This window comes from Callorhinchus milii, unplaced genomic scaffold (assembly GCF_018977255.1).
Source record: "Callorhinchus milii isolate IMCB2004 unplaced genomic scaffold, IMCB_Cmil_1.0 Scaffold12, whole genome shotgun sequence".
Taxonomy (NCBI): domain Eukaryota; kingdom Metazoa; phylum Chordata; class Chondrichthyes; order Chimaeriformes; family Callorhinchidae; genus Callorhinchus; species Callorhinchus milii.
Window position 1 is genome coordinate 13,954,719 of NW_024704753.1, and position 13,407 is coordinate 13,968,125.

Here is a 13,407-nt window from a genome sequence, read left to right on the forward strand (position 1 = left end):
TTATTCAATTCAAGCTAATGAGTCCATGTCCTACACCAAGTACACTACTTAAAATGGGAAGGGAGTTTCTCCCAATGTCCTGGTCAGCAGTGCTCTACTTTCATTGTGCTTTCACCTTGTTTCGCCCACAAAATATACAGTCAATTCACTTTACAGTATATTCTGTGAAGTCCTTTGAGGCGTTTTGAAGACGTGATAAGGCACTACATTAAATGCAAGGATTATTATTGCAGCTATTTGTGGGAACTTGTTGGTGCCTGTTTTTGCCTATACAAAGTCACTACACTTGTCAGAAATTACTTATGAAGCACTTTGAGACATTTGAGACATAAGATACAACGAAAAGCAACACTTCTTTTTTTAAAAAAAGTGTTGCTTTTTGTTGTATCTTATGTCTCAAATGTCTATTTTGGAATAGTTTATTTTGGAACTAGAGCACTTTCGTTAACAATTTACCGTTCTGGCTATATTTGGAAATGTGCAGCAGTTTTTGATTGCAGCAGTTGTTTTAATCAGGGATAGAATCTGGTATTTTTTTTCTGTAAAATGGGCGTCATTAGCAATTAGCTAATGTTATAGGTACAACCATCCAGTCTGAAAGGTGTCAAGTCTTGCTTTGTTGGAGGTTCAAATGCCACCTCGTGCATCTGAGCTCATAGGTCTGGGCTGACAATCTAGTGCATTGATGGAGGAGTACTGTAAAGTCAGAGGTGCTACATTTGGATGAGGCGTTAAGCCAAGATCTCACCTGCCTATTTGAGTGGATATTAACGATTCCACGAAAATATTCAAAAAGACGAAGGAATTTCTCTTAATGTCCTGGCCTATCATCTTCCAGCTAAATTGGTCATTCACTTGATGGCTGTTTGTGGGAAATTACTGGGCACAAATTGGCTGCTACTGCTGTAATCCACGTAAAATTCACAGTCACTACATTTTTGTTGGGTCAGCTGGGTGTCTGACACATGCAGAAACCCATCACCATGCTATCCAAAGTATCCAAAGCAAGCTGAGGTTTCCAAGCATCCCACTTACAAGTGGAAATTTCAGAGATAGATTGTTGGAATGGAACGCGCACTCTCCCTGCTTATTTAATTCCAGAAAGTATTAGGTGCAGGTTGGCAAGAGCCAAGACTTGGGGACCCTAGAATGTGTTGGGGTGCTGCTGGAGTCTGTTCAGCTAAAACCACATAGTTGCCTTTGATAGCCCAGTCTGGACAGCTTTTCAGCTGCTTGTCCAGCTGGGATCACTTACCCGTTGGGGCTTCGGCTTGCAGGGTTAACAGGAGCTACGTGGGAGGATTCCCTGCGCCCAGTGACTTGTCTGCCTTTCCCAAGTCCTGTTGATGAGCCAGGCTGGCTGTTCTGTCATCAGCAGTGCCCTGAAGTACTGCAGACTCACCTGGATCAAGAGCCGGATTACAGAGACCCCCGGCTCAATTCCAACATTCCTTTGCCAAACATGTCACTTTAAAGCCAATTCAGCTCCGAGGAGACCATCCTTGCCTCTCCCCAAGGAGGATAGCATTAATTACTGTGAACACTTTGAGATTTTTTGAAATTATAGGCACAAAATGAATTGCAATGACTATTATTATAACATCCCTCTGTGTAATGCTGAGATCATCTCAGCCCAGTAACTCTAATGTACTCCTGCTTACATTTCCTGGAAAATACACTTGATATTCAAGGTACGTTGCTTTGCATAGATTGTTTTTATCTCCGATGCACCTGCTGTGGAAAAGTAGTGGAGAGAATAGCCTTAGTGCTTTGGCATACTGATGCAGTCTTACCAACAACTATAGGTGGGAGAGAGGCTTCAATTCACCCTTTGACCAGGGGAAGATGGTTGGCAGGTTCAGAGGAATTTTACAATGTGTTCACCAGAAGCTGGAACTTGACGGCCAAAATAGATTTTGTTTGACAGCTGCTAGAGAGAAAGGCAAGCCCTTTTATCATTTTTCTATTTTAAAATTAGATTGGATTCCGATCTGAATCCCAGATATCAAAGGAAGATGCTTTGCAGTGCACTGTAATGTGCCCTGTCACTCTCTCTCTCTTTATCTTTCGCTCACGCGTACATGTAATCTCTCTCACTGTTGTCTCATTTTTTCTCATTCACTTTCTTTTTCTCCCCTCTCTCCGTTGTCCTCTTCTCATCTCTTCTTTCTCTACTATTTCACAACTTGAACACACACAGTATCAACATTCTCATCTTTTACGCATATTCTCTCTAGCGCATGGTGTGTGTGTGTGGACATAAACACAGTTTATTTGAGCATTCTTCGGTTAATGGTCTTTTTCTTGTTCCAAAAGTCTTGTCTGTTGTTGTATGTTTGGAGCCCAAAATAGGCATTTGGGAAATGTACATTGGGGGGTGGGATGCATTGTTCACATGCATCTGAAAATAAACATTTGCCATTCGTTTTATATTAAAGCATGAGTGGGAGTTTTTGGAAAGTTGGCACTGGCATTGCAGTAAAATGGATCGGCACTTGTAACGTGCTTATTTTCCATCATGTTTTCCTTCTGCTTGTTACTGTTGTAATTTTACTTTATCTTTTTTCATTTTGCTTGATTCATTTCTGAAGGGACAGTGTGATGTAATTGCCCCATCAATGAAACACCATGAGGAGCGGCAGTGTAGTGTAACCACCCTGTTATCAGTGAAAACCAAGTAGTTCTACTCTCCAGCTGATTGAATTAATTTGTTCTGAGACGCACTGTATCTGACTTGAATTTTCCTTCTAATTTACTAATCCTAGATACCATTTTGATTTATCTTTCTTGGGACTCTTTTTTGAAAACACTGCTTCAATCCACAACAGATTCTACCAGCAACCATTGACAGAAACCATTCATTGATGGGACGGGCACTTTAGAGAATCAGCTTTCCTTTAAGTAGTGATCTTACTTTCTTCTGTTCAGTTAATCATTAATTCCTAATAATTTTCAATAGATTTTTTCTCCTATATGGACATTACTGAAAGATTATTTTTAATGCAATCTGGAATTGCTCAACCGACATCTTTTTTTAAGGTCCGGTGCACCAAAGAAATCAGATTACACTGCTTAAATATATCTGGGAATATTAAAAATGTGTAAGATGTACTCAGAACTCGTCATTTTGGTGATATATTCTACTTAATTCTGAGTGATCGTCCAACCAATTCCCTGAATTTGTGTCGTTGACATTTGGAGTAAGTGCTTGATGGGTAGATGTATTTGCCAATGAAGTCACAGACATTGTATCGCTGAGTTGTGTTAGTGCCCATTTGTCTTCCACTGCTGTTTCTAGTGGGAGGGATCCTTTTATGGTTATACTAAGCAGCTGTGCCTGGAGCCAGAGGAGAGGCAGCAGGAAGTTCCTGGCTGTCATTGAAGTGCCGTCTCTGTGTCAAGGATTTATGCTTCCCCGAATTGCAGAGCGCTGACTCACCCGCTTAAGTGTGCTGAAACAGTAACAGTTTGCAATCCTTTGCCTGGCTGACCACCTCCAGGCTGCCGCTAACAATGAAATGAGTGCTGGTTAGCTTGCTCTTATCTTGCGTCTTGCCTTTTCTTTGAATCATGTCTTTAATGCATTTGATCAGCAGGATCTTAAACAGTAAAACCTAAAAAGCAAAGAACGTGCCGATCATAATTTTTTGCTCTTAACGTGTTGGATTCCTCTTCCTCCCCGCCCCCGTGTGACATGAGTTATTGTTGCAGAAAGTACAGGGAGAATCTTTGACCGTCAGCCAGCGCCACTTATTAAAATGGCAAGAGTCTGTCAAACCGTGGTGACGAAAGCAGCGTTCCCTGTGTACAAGCCCAATTAGAGTAAAGGTGTTTTTGATAGCACACTGTTCATACCAACATGTGGGCAAAGGCTCCTTGCTCCAGTTGGAAGTGCACCGCAGCTCAGTCCATACAAGGAAAAGAGTTGTCGATTACTTTAAGGAAATGTGTCAGCCTGGTTCAGCTGATAGCGCTCTCGGTTGTGGATCTGAATGTTGAGAACTCAAATTACACATTGAGGACATTGAGCTCATAGTCTAAGCCAGAGGTAGCCAACCTTTATGGTCGGCCAACTACATAAATTTTATTGATTAAACATGGTTGGCTAGTTCTTGGCTTTATGTCATTTTGAAACTTGGAATAATATATTTGCATTTCCCCCAACAGAGGTACATATGATATTTATGTAATTAAAGATGGCGAAGATATGCTGGTGGGTAAATATGACCAACGTGGCAGCTTTGGCGAGCTGGCATTGATGTATAACACTCCAAGAGCTGCCACCATCATCGCTACCACAGAAGGAGCCCTCTGGGGGCTGGTAAGTGACCGCTTGTTATGTGAGGAAGAAAGGCTAGGAAAATGTGGCAGACCTGTTGACTGCGGATAGAGATTTGTGGGTTTTGCAGTCATTGGGAAGGAGGATGTATTAAAGTCTTTGCCAAGTGACGCCAATGACAATGATTCATTTTCTCGGTCACTTGAAACAACAGAGCAAGAGTAGGTCATCCTGTCCATTGATTCTGCTCTGCAATTCTGTCCAAACTGGATTCAGCAATGTTTTTTTCCCCCATCTCCAAACGTTAGATCCATTAACATTGCATCTCCATTTTGTAGCTGCACTCCACTCATGCTGAGGCATGATATATATAACATTTTGTATGAAATTCCCAACTGTTCACCACTCAGTAAGTTTACATCCCGTGATAGATTCAGTAATTTGGTTTTCGATTTGCGGTGTGCAATGCTAGTTCTACTTAAATGTCATCCTCTTTTTATACAATCCTACAACACAGAAGGAGGATATTCGGCCCATCGTGTTTGTGCTGGCTCTTTGAAAGAGCTATCCAATTAGTTCCATTCTCTCGCTTTTCCCAATAATCTTACAATTTTTTTTCTTTTCAAGTACAGTATATTTCCAATTCCCCTTTGAAAATTATTATTAAATCTGCTTCCGCCGCCCTTTCAGGCAGTGCATTTGAGTCTGTAACCACTCACTGTAAAAAAAATCTCATTATCTCCCCACTGATTTTCTTTGCCATTTATCATAAATTTGTGTCCTTTGGTTACCGCCCACCTGCCAATGGAAACCGTTTCTCCTTATTTACCGTTATCAAAAACCCCTCATAATTTTGAACACCTCTCTTAAATCTTCTCTTAGTCCACATTCCAACGTCCACATCCTGTGCAATCGTCTACATGGGGGAAAAAACAATTTGAGGTTCTGTTCAGAGGTTCCAGCCTTCGTGTGACCATTTTAATCAGTTTTCTTCATTCTGTGTGGAGGGTTGTGTATGTCTGTTGTCCTGGCTTTTAGCATTGAGAGAGCAGTTAAGTGGCCATATCCTTTTCTCTCATTAAAATGTATCGAAGATCCATTTGTGGAGTCCTGTAGCTCAGTGGTTAGAGCACTCGCTTTGCAAGTGAGAGACCTGAGTTCAATTCCAGGCAGAGGGCGAAACCTTGGGCAAGTTTCCTTACTCCACACAGAGCCTAATAATAATCCCTCCAAAACCAAAAACAATAATAAATTGGTCATTTTCAATCTACGACTGTTTGTGGGACATTGCTGTGCGCAATTGGCTGCTGCGTTCGCCCACAAATATACAGTCAATTCACTTTACAGTGTGTTCTGTGAAGTGCTTTGGGACGTCCTCCCAACGTGAAAAGCGCTATATCAAATGCAAGGAATATTATTATTATTATTATTTATCTCAAGGGCTAAAAATGTTACCTGCTACATTGGGGTTCCACCTGTTTAAGCGCTCTGAGACGCCGTCCGGCAGAAGGCGCTATATAAATCCAAGTTGTTGTTTCAAAAGGAGTGTTGCTGATCAGAGCTTGAGCTTCCAATGAGGAGTTGAAAGCAGTTTTCCCACTGATGACTGAAGCTGCACCGACAGCTTGTGCTGAAATCGGATGATAGCTTTTAATGTTGATTAAAGAGCTGTACACGTCATTGTCTCTTCCGAAGCATTAATGTTAGCACTGGCAGATAAATGACAGAATGAAAGCTTTCAAAGGATCACTGGGGAGTGGAATTTAGAGTATTTTATGTACTGCAGATTGCATGCTCCTGAAATCACCTCCTTAGAATCGCATAATGTTACAGTGTAAAATGAGGCCATTCAGCTCTTTGTGCTTGTTTAGACACTGAGTTATAATAAATAATTTTCTAGACACTGAGTTATTCATATAGTCTCACTCAGTATCCTGCCCTTTCCCCACCAAGTACTGGAGTGAAGTTTATTTTCATTGGACTAATTAGGCGAAACTATTTTGTCACAGCATTAAAAACATGTCCATGAGTGTCAGGAGCAGAGGTCCATTGTGATTCACCCATTTAACCCTCATGTTTGCTGAATATTCACTGTGAATATACACAAAGCAAACAGCAACTTCCATTTATACAGCGCCTTTCACATGGGGTAGCGCCTCAGTAGCGACTGAACTGACGCCAAGCCGGGGGGAGGGAGGAGGTGAACGTGAGCGTGATCTTCAGGTGTGACCTGGAAAAGGGGAAGGAGGAGTAAAGTGGAGGGATTGAGGGAGATAGTCCCAAAGTTTTAGTTATACAAATGATCAATAAAACATTAACAAAGTGCAGCATTTTCAAACCATATTTGGTCAGCTGAGCCCGCGTCGTTGAGTTACTAGCTTTTCTTAAATTCAGTTAGGACATAGACAAATAATTTTATTTTCAAACCAGCAGTATTGCTTTCTTTGTGGTGTAGGAAAATACCCACATATCCAGGTAGCGCCGTAATGTCGGTTATTGTACGCTGTTGCTGCGTCGGACCCATTCTGACATGAGTCTGGTTACCAACTCCTTCTGCTTGGATTTCTCATTCAAATTGATGTCAAGTGGACTCCGCAGCATCATTGCCACCTGCTGGACTTTCCTAAGTACTGCACCAACTATCCTTTATTTGGGCAGAGAAGGCACATTTGCCAAGTCCCTGCTGTGTTACACACCCAGGCCTGAGGCCCCTGTCTAGCTCTCCTCCTTGAGGTTTTGTCAAGTTTATGGACCTGCACCTGGATGCTGGTTCACTACAGAAGAGATAGAAACATTGAAACAGGAGTAAGCCATTCAGCCTGTGGAGCCTGTTCAGCGCTCTGAGACACTATCCTGCGTGGAGGGCACTGTATAAGTGCAAGGTGCTGGTGGTGTTTTGCCATTCTCTAAAATCATGGCTGATCTGTACCTCAACTCCAATTACCCACCCTTGCCCCATATCGGTGGAGTCCTGCAGCTCATTGGTAACAGCACTCACCTTATAAGCGAGAGAGCTGGGTTTGATTCCTGGCAGGGCGAAACCCTGGGCAAGTTTCCTTACTCCACACACCTGATAATAATACCTCAAGAAAAAAAAATGGTCACTCTATCCTCGACTGCTTGTGGGACACTGCTATGCGCAATTGGCTGCTGCATTTCGCTCACAATTATACTCTGTCAAATCACTTTACAGTGTATTGTGTGAAGCGCTTTCAGACGTCTAGAAGACATGAAAAGCGCTATATCAAATGCAAAGATTATTATTCCTTGACATCCTGACCTAACAAATGTCTATCCACCTCAATCTCAGATGAGTGTGGTATGTGATCAGCTTGGCAGTTCAGTTGCAGGCCTGTTTCTCATTGAGAACCCGGTGATGTATATGGGGTTCTGACACTTCGAGTACATTCCCATTCAGTGCATTAAACATTTCTAAATTTAAATTCTAGATTGGGCACTTGAAAACCTGGCTTCTACAAATGAAAATCATTTTGTTTTGAATTTCACCTAGTATTTTTTTTGTATGTTCATCTGCAGGATCGTGGTACGTTCCGACGGATAATTGTGAAAAACAATGCAAAGAAGAGGAGGATGTTCGAGGTGTTCATTGAATCGGTTCCGCTGCTGAAATCCTTGGAGGTAAAATAGTCCTCCATTTCTGCAGAGTTAAAGGAGATACCTGGCACCAAAGGACACAAAGCATGGTTGATCCCAGTGTTTTCTGTCAAATCTTGCATCCACCCTGGGTTTGACAACTTCTTATATTGCACATTAATGACCTTTTTATACTTAAATAGACTCAGTGCAGTGATCACTTTCTCCTTGCCCTGGTCCTTGTGTTTCGGATGTTCAACTTTGATTGGTGAAAATAAATTTGAGCATTGGCCACTTTGGAAGTACTTAAAACCCTTTATCATGGTAATTACTTCTCAGAAGATTGTTTAGCCAATTGAGTCTATACCAATGCTAGGTTCTCCACTGGAGGTCCCCACTCTAATCCGAATATTCCGCTCTTTGCCTGTACTCTTATTATTTCTTTTCAAATATTTATTCAAATTCCCCATTACATTTTTTAGCCTTACCTTTAATAGTTACTTTGAGCAACGAACCTTCTGCATGAAAATAATTCCTCCAACCACCCCTTTACTTCTCCCAGTGACAATCCTGATTTTATGCCCCCTTGTTTACCTACTAATGGAAAGAATTTCTCACTATATACCTTTTCAAAACCTTCTGGAATTTTGAAAAGCACCACCAGTTAATCTCTTATCCTTCTCTGTTCCAGCAAAACAGCCCCAAAGTTTGGTATGTGCTCATCAGCCTAAACTCTCATCCCCAACGATGGATTATTCTTCATTTGGATGTTGGGGACAGCACCAGATATACTTTTGTTTCTCTTGTTTTAACTGCACATTTTCATTGGCCTTGCACAATGTTCGTTCTTGTGATGATCTTTTCCTTTCAGCCTTCAGAACGAATGAAGATTGCTGATGTAATAGGAGAGCGGTCGTTTCAAGACAGTGAGCGCATCATTAGTCAGGCAAGTGGCTGATTCGTAGGATTTTTTTTAGGAAAAAAAAGAATTTCACTGTGAAGCTCAGGGGTTCAATGAAACCGGACAAAAACCCACTGCAGCCTCATCACACATCAGGCCACGTCATGCAAAGCAAGAAAAGATTGGGAGAGCTCGGGCTGTTAATTAACTCAAGGATCAAGTCACAAACAATTGCAGTGTGAAAGCAAGATATTTTAGAATTAATGGTCTCCAATTCCAAATTCTTCCTCGTTCCGCATCCTCCATTTACCTACTGCTGGATTAAACTCCGCGGTTAGGTCCAGGAGGATTTTCAACCAGTGTTTATGTGGAGGATGATGAGATTCAGGGAATGAGAAGGATGCTACATGTGAAGTAGATAACCCTTCATAGTTTTCATCTCAATCATAAGGGCTATCAGATGGCTACCTCAGCAAGGCTTGGTGCTGAAAAGCATCGGGTATTCTGGAAAGATTAGATCAAATGAGGTTGAACCGTCTTCATCTGAACATCTCTTGTGAGCTTGAATCTATCTTGGCTGACGTTTGTCTAAGCATATCTCATACTGTATCTATGTGGGTGTCCATTACTACTGGTGAGATTGACATTGATGCCGAGTACAGTAAAAACTACTGGGGGTGGGGGCGCGAGAGAAAGAAGATGTAATCGCAGATTGTTTTCGCTTGTCAGGGTATAATGGCAATATGGTGTGGCAATACTGGTGAAAAGAACCTCTTGGAACAGGTTTTCTGTCCATTCTGAGCTGTACTGAACTGAGAATTATTCATTTTGAACGTCGCAAATTGATGTTAAATCATCTTCTGAAATGGAACCATTTTCTATTTTTATTCAAGTCAAATTTTTGTTCAAATCTAAATTCTTTAAGCGGTGGCGTCCACATGATTGTGTGTTGTAAGAGGCAGCAGCTTTCTCCCTTGCGCGGCATCCAACCCCGCCACTCTATTCTGGGAAATTATCCTACGTGAAGGGTACTTGGTAAATGCAAGTTGTTATCTCCTGCCATCACAGTAAGCTGCTGCCATCACTGCTGTGTCAGGTTACCTGTTTGAAACCAGCAATCTCCTCTTTTGTTGTTACGCAGGGAGACCAGGCAGACTGTTTCTTCATTGTAGAAATGGGTGAAGTGAAGATCATGATGAAAAGTAAGGTAAGACTGATATAAGTGACTACGCTGAACTAGATTGGTTTGCTGTACTCCAGAAGTGTCTCGAATTGTACTTGCTGTGTTGCCTTTACTCAGGTGGGTCAGAAGGTTCAAGTCCCATGTCAGGGACTTTGAGTTCACAGTGTCGACTGATGTAGTGCAGTGCTGGAGAGTGCCACATTATCAGAGGCGCCATCTTTCAGATGAGATATTAAATCAGTGTTTAATCTGCCTCTTCAGGTGATCATTAAAGAATCCATAACACTGTTTGAAAAGTGAAAAATTTCTCTTGGTGTCTTGGCCAACAATCCTCCAAAATATATTGGTCATTTATTTCCTGGCTGTCTGTGCAAACCGACTGCTGCATTTGCCTACAAATACAGTCGATATACTTAATAGTCAATAATGTAAAGTGCTTTGAGACATTTGTACTTGATAGATTCATATCAAGTGAAAGGATTATTATTACAACAAAACCACAACAAAATTACATTTGTAAAGAGCTTTTCGGGTCGGGAGGACATCGCAAGTCGCTGAACAGTCAGGGATTAGCACCCGAGCGGGGGTAGGGTTGCGATGAGGGAGGGCAGAGAAGTAGGAGGGCGTCTGAAAGCTTGGTTGAAAAGGAGAGACTTGAGGCATGCCTTGAAGGAGGCAACGGAGGGAGCAAGGCAAAGGGATTGTGGGATGGAGTTTTAAAGGATGGGGGCAGAGAGGCTGAAAGCTTGGCTATCGATAGTGGGTCAGACGGGAGACATAGAGCGGACCGGAGCACGCTGAACGGAGGGAGCGGACAGGTTGATAGGGGTCAACAGGTCAGAGAGATAGGAGAGGGCAAGGCCAAGTAGGGCCTTGAAAGTGAGGACAAGAACTTTTAATTCTATACTGTGAGGGATGGGTGAGCCAGTGGAGTCGGTCAAGGGTGGGGGCGATGGGTCACAGAGCCTGGTGTGGGAGAGGACACGAGCTGCAGAGTTCTGGATAATCTGCAGCTTGCAGAGGTAACAGTTGGGGAGGCTGACAAGGAGTGATTTTCCGTAGTCGAGCATTGAGGCGACGAATGTGTATATGATACTGTAATGGAAGGACATCATGCTAAATGGCTGGGGTTGAGCATGTTTAGAATTACACAGAATGTTTGGCCAAATAATCCATGCTGGTGTTCATACTCCACCAAACATAGTTAGACTAGTTTATATCCAAAGCCTGTAGTGTAAGGAGCATTACATTAAACCTCTCTTGATTCAACTGGATTTTGCATTTGTGTTTCCACTTGACTCCACTGAACCCAACTTCTTCCATTTGCCAGACAATGGCAGATCAACAGGATAACCCAGAGGTAGAGATTGCCAGATGTTCCAGAGGGCAATATTTTGGAGAGCTTGCATTGGTAACCAACAAACCCAGAGCAGCTTCAGCCTATGCAGTTGGAGAAGTCAAGTGCTTAGGTGAGCATTCCTTCACTTCTCCCTCAGTATATTACTGTGTAAATCTTCTCACTCAATACATTACGTTACATCAATACATCAGCATGGCTCAGTCGGTAGCACTCTCAGCTCTGAGTCAGAAGGTTGTGGTTCAAGCCCCACATCGGGACTTTGAGTCCACAGTCCAATGTAGTCGTGGGGGTGTCCTGCGTTGTTGGAGGTGCCGTCCTTCAGGTGAGATGTTAACCTGAGACCCCGTCTGCCTGTTCAGGTGGCTGTTCAAGATCCCTTGGCTCTATTCGAAAAGAGAAGGGCATTTCTCCCGGTGCCCTGGCCAATAATTCTCCAAATAAAATTGGTCATTGACTAGATGGCTGTTTGTGGGAAATTGCTGTGCGCAAATTGGCTGACCCATTCGTCTATAAAATGCACTGTTGCTACAGTTGACAGTAAATCCTTTGAAGCCTTTTGAGATGTCCTCCCAGGGTGAAAGGCACTGTACCAAATATCAAATGCAAGGATTATTATAATTGTTATTATACACAAATGTAATGCCATCCTATAGAGGTTAAACCTTTCTCCCCTGTTAATTTCAGTGATGGATGTTCAAGCGTTTGAGAGGTTGCTCGGCCCTTGCATGGACATCATGAAGAGGAATATAATGAACTATGAAGAACAGCTCGTCTCCTTGTTTGGTAGCAGTTTGGACTTGGATAATCCTGGCATATAGGCACGGCGTTATGCAGTGCCCTCTCAGTTTGGTCGAAACAAAAAAAAAACACACACAAAAAAAACAGCTCCCCACGAAAATGCAGTGAATGTGCTCCGCAGGCTTCCTCTGCCTCCATTCCAACGTGGGGGGAAGGGAAGAGCCACTACATAGTGATGAGTTACAGTCCCGCCTGGTCAGAGGTGGCAATGTGTGGCATAAGTTCAGTTCCTTTTGTTATACGCCTTGTTAGGTTTAAAAAGTATATTCTGTATCGACTTTGTTTTTTTTTCTGAAGAGAATTGTTGATTTATGAATTATCAATCTGATTGAAATGCACAACAATACTAAATGTAATTTTTGATAAGATGAAATCAACAGATTCAGTGTTTCTTTACTTCTGAGGTGCCGAGTGGTGAGTGGGCATTGGATTTTTAAAACAAAAATACAACAAATGCAATTGTTGTGAAGCTTTGGTCACTTCAGTGTGTTCGGCCCTACTGAGGGTCGTTGCATTTGAGCGGCCCCCAAACAGTGTTGCACTAGGAGTTTCCGAGGTTGGTTTTTAATGTTACAGATAAAAGCCAGTTAACGGTCGCTAACTTGCTTAACTAGATCACTGTAGCCACCTTCAGATCAGGAGAAGCGAAAGGTAAGGAGTGTCCATGTGGGCACTGTTCCATGGCAAGGAACAAGTGGTGTGTTTTTTTAATGAAAATGGCCACAAGTAATATCACACCTTATTGCAAGAGGATCACGTTACATCAGTTCATCCCCCCCTCTCAGGCGAGAGGGGACCACTTGACTTCAACACTCGTCTTTTGGGATCAATGAGCGCTTTAAGCAATGGCAAAGAATTCACGTGAAGACAATTCACCTTTTTTTTAAAAAAAAGATTTTTTTTGTGAGAATAAAACGCTGAAGGAATTGAACTCATTTAGTGCAGAGCTTGAAATTGTTGGGAGAGTCTCAGACACTGGAAAGTCCAGTCTGTTTTTACGGGGTCGCTGTTGTGAGTAACGCCGTCACCAGCTCAGCATAAAATCTTGCCCAAACTGCTGATATCAACTGACTCGGTTTTCTTTCTCTTTATGGTTTCATACTCGCTGAAGTATTTCAGGTGTCTTGGGTCAACTGCTGTAAGGTACAAAGCGAGTCTTGTGAATCTAGAGAAGGAGAGGGGACATCTGCACATCTCGCCTTGTGTGTCTGGACAATTGGGGTGTTAACAGAAGGCATTGTGAATAAAAGTCCACTTTCACCTTGTGCACAGATGTTTAAGCAGCCTCAAGA

General features: G+C 42.4%; 1 protein-coding gene across 1 annotated transcript in view; it reads left to right on the forward strand.

Annotated features, from left to right (window-relative positions):
* The window catches only part of prkar2aa (protein kinase, cAMP-dependent, regulatory, type II, alpha A), a 115,250-nt gene extending 102,762 nt beyond the window's left edge, over nt 1-12,488 (forward strand). Inside the window, exons 12-17 of the mRNA XM_042339775.1 lie at nt 4,168-4,321; nt 7,817-7,918; nt 8,745-8,819; nt 9,916-9,981; nt 11,288-11,426; nt 12,002-12,488. Of these exons, the coding sequence (XP_042195709.1) occupies nt 4,168-4,321; nt 7,817-7,918; nt 8,745-8,819; nt 9,916-9,981; nt 11,288-11,426; nt 12,002-12,135 (670 nt within the window). The 3' untranslated portion in view covers nt 12,136-12,488. The remainder of the gene's footprint in view (nt 1-4,167; nt 4,322-7,816; nt 7,919-8,744; nt 8,820-9,915; nt 9,982-11,287; nt 11,427-12,001) is intronic.
* The last annotated feature ends 919 nt before the right edge of the window (nt 12,489-13,407 follow it).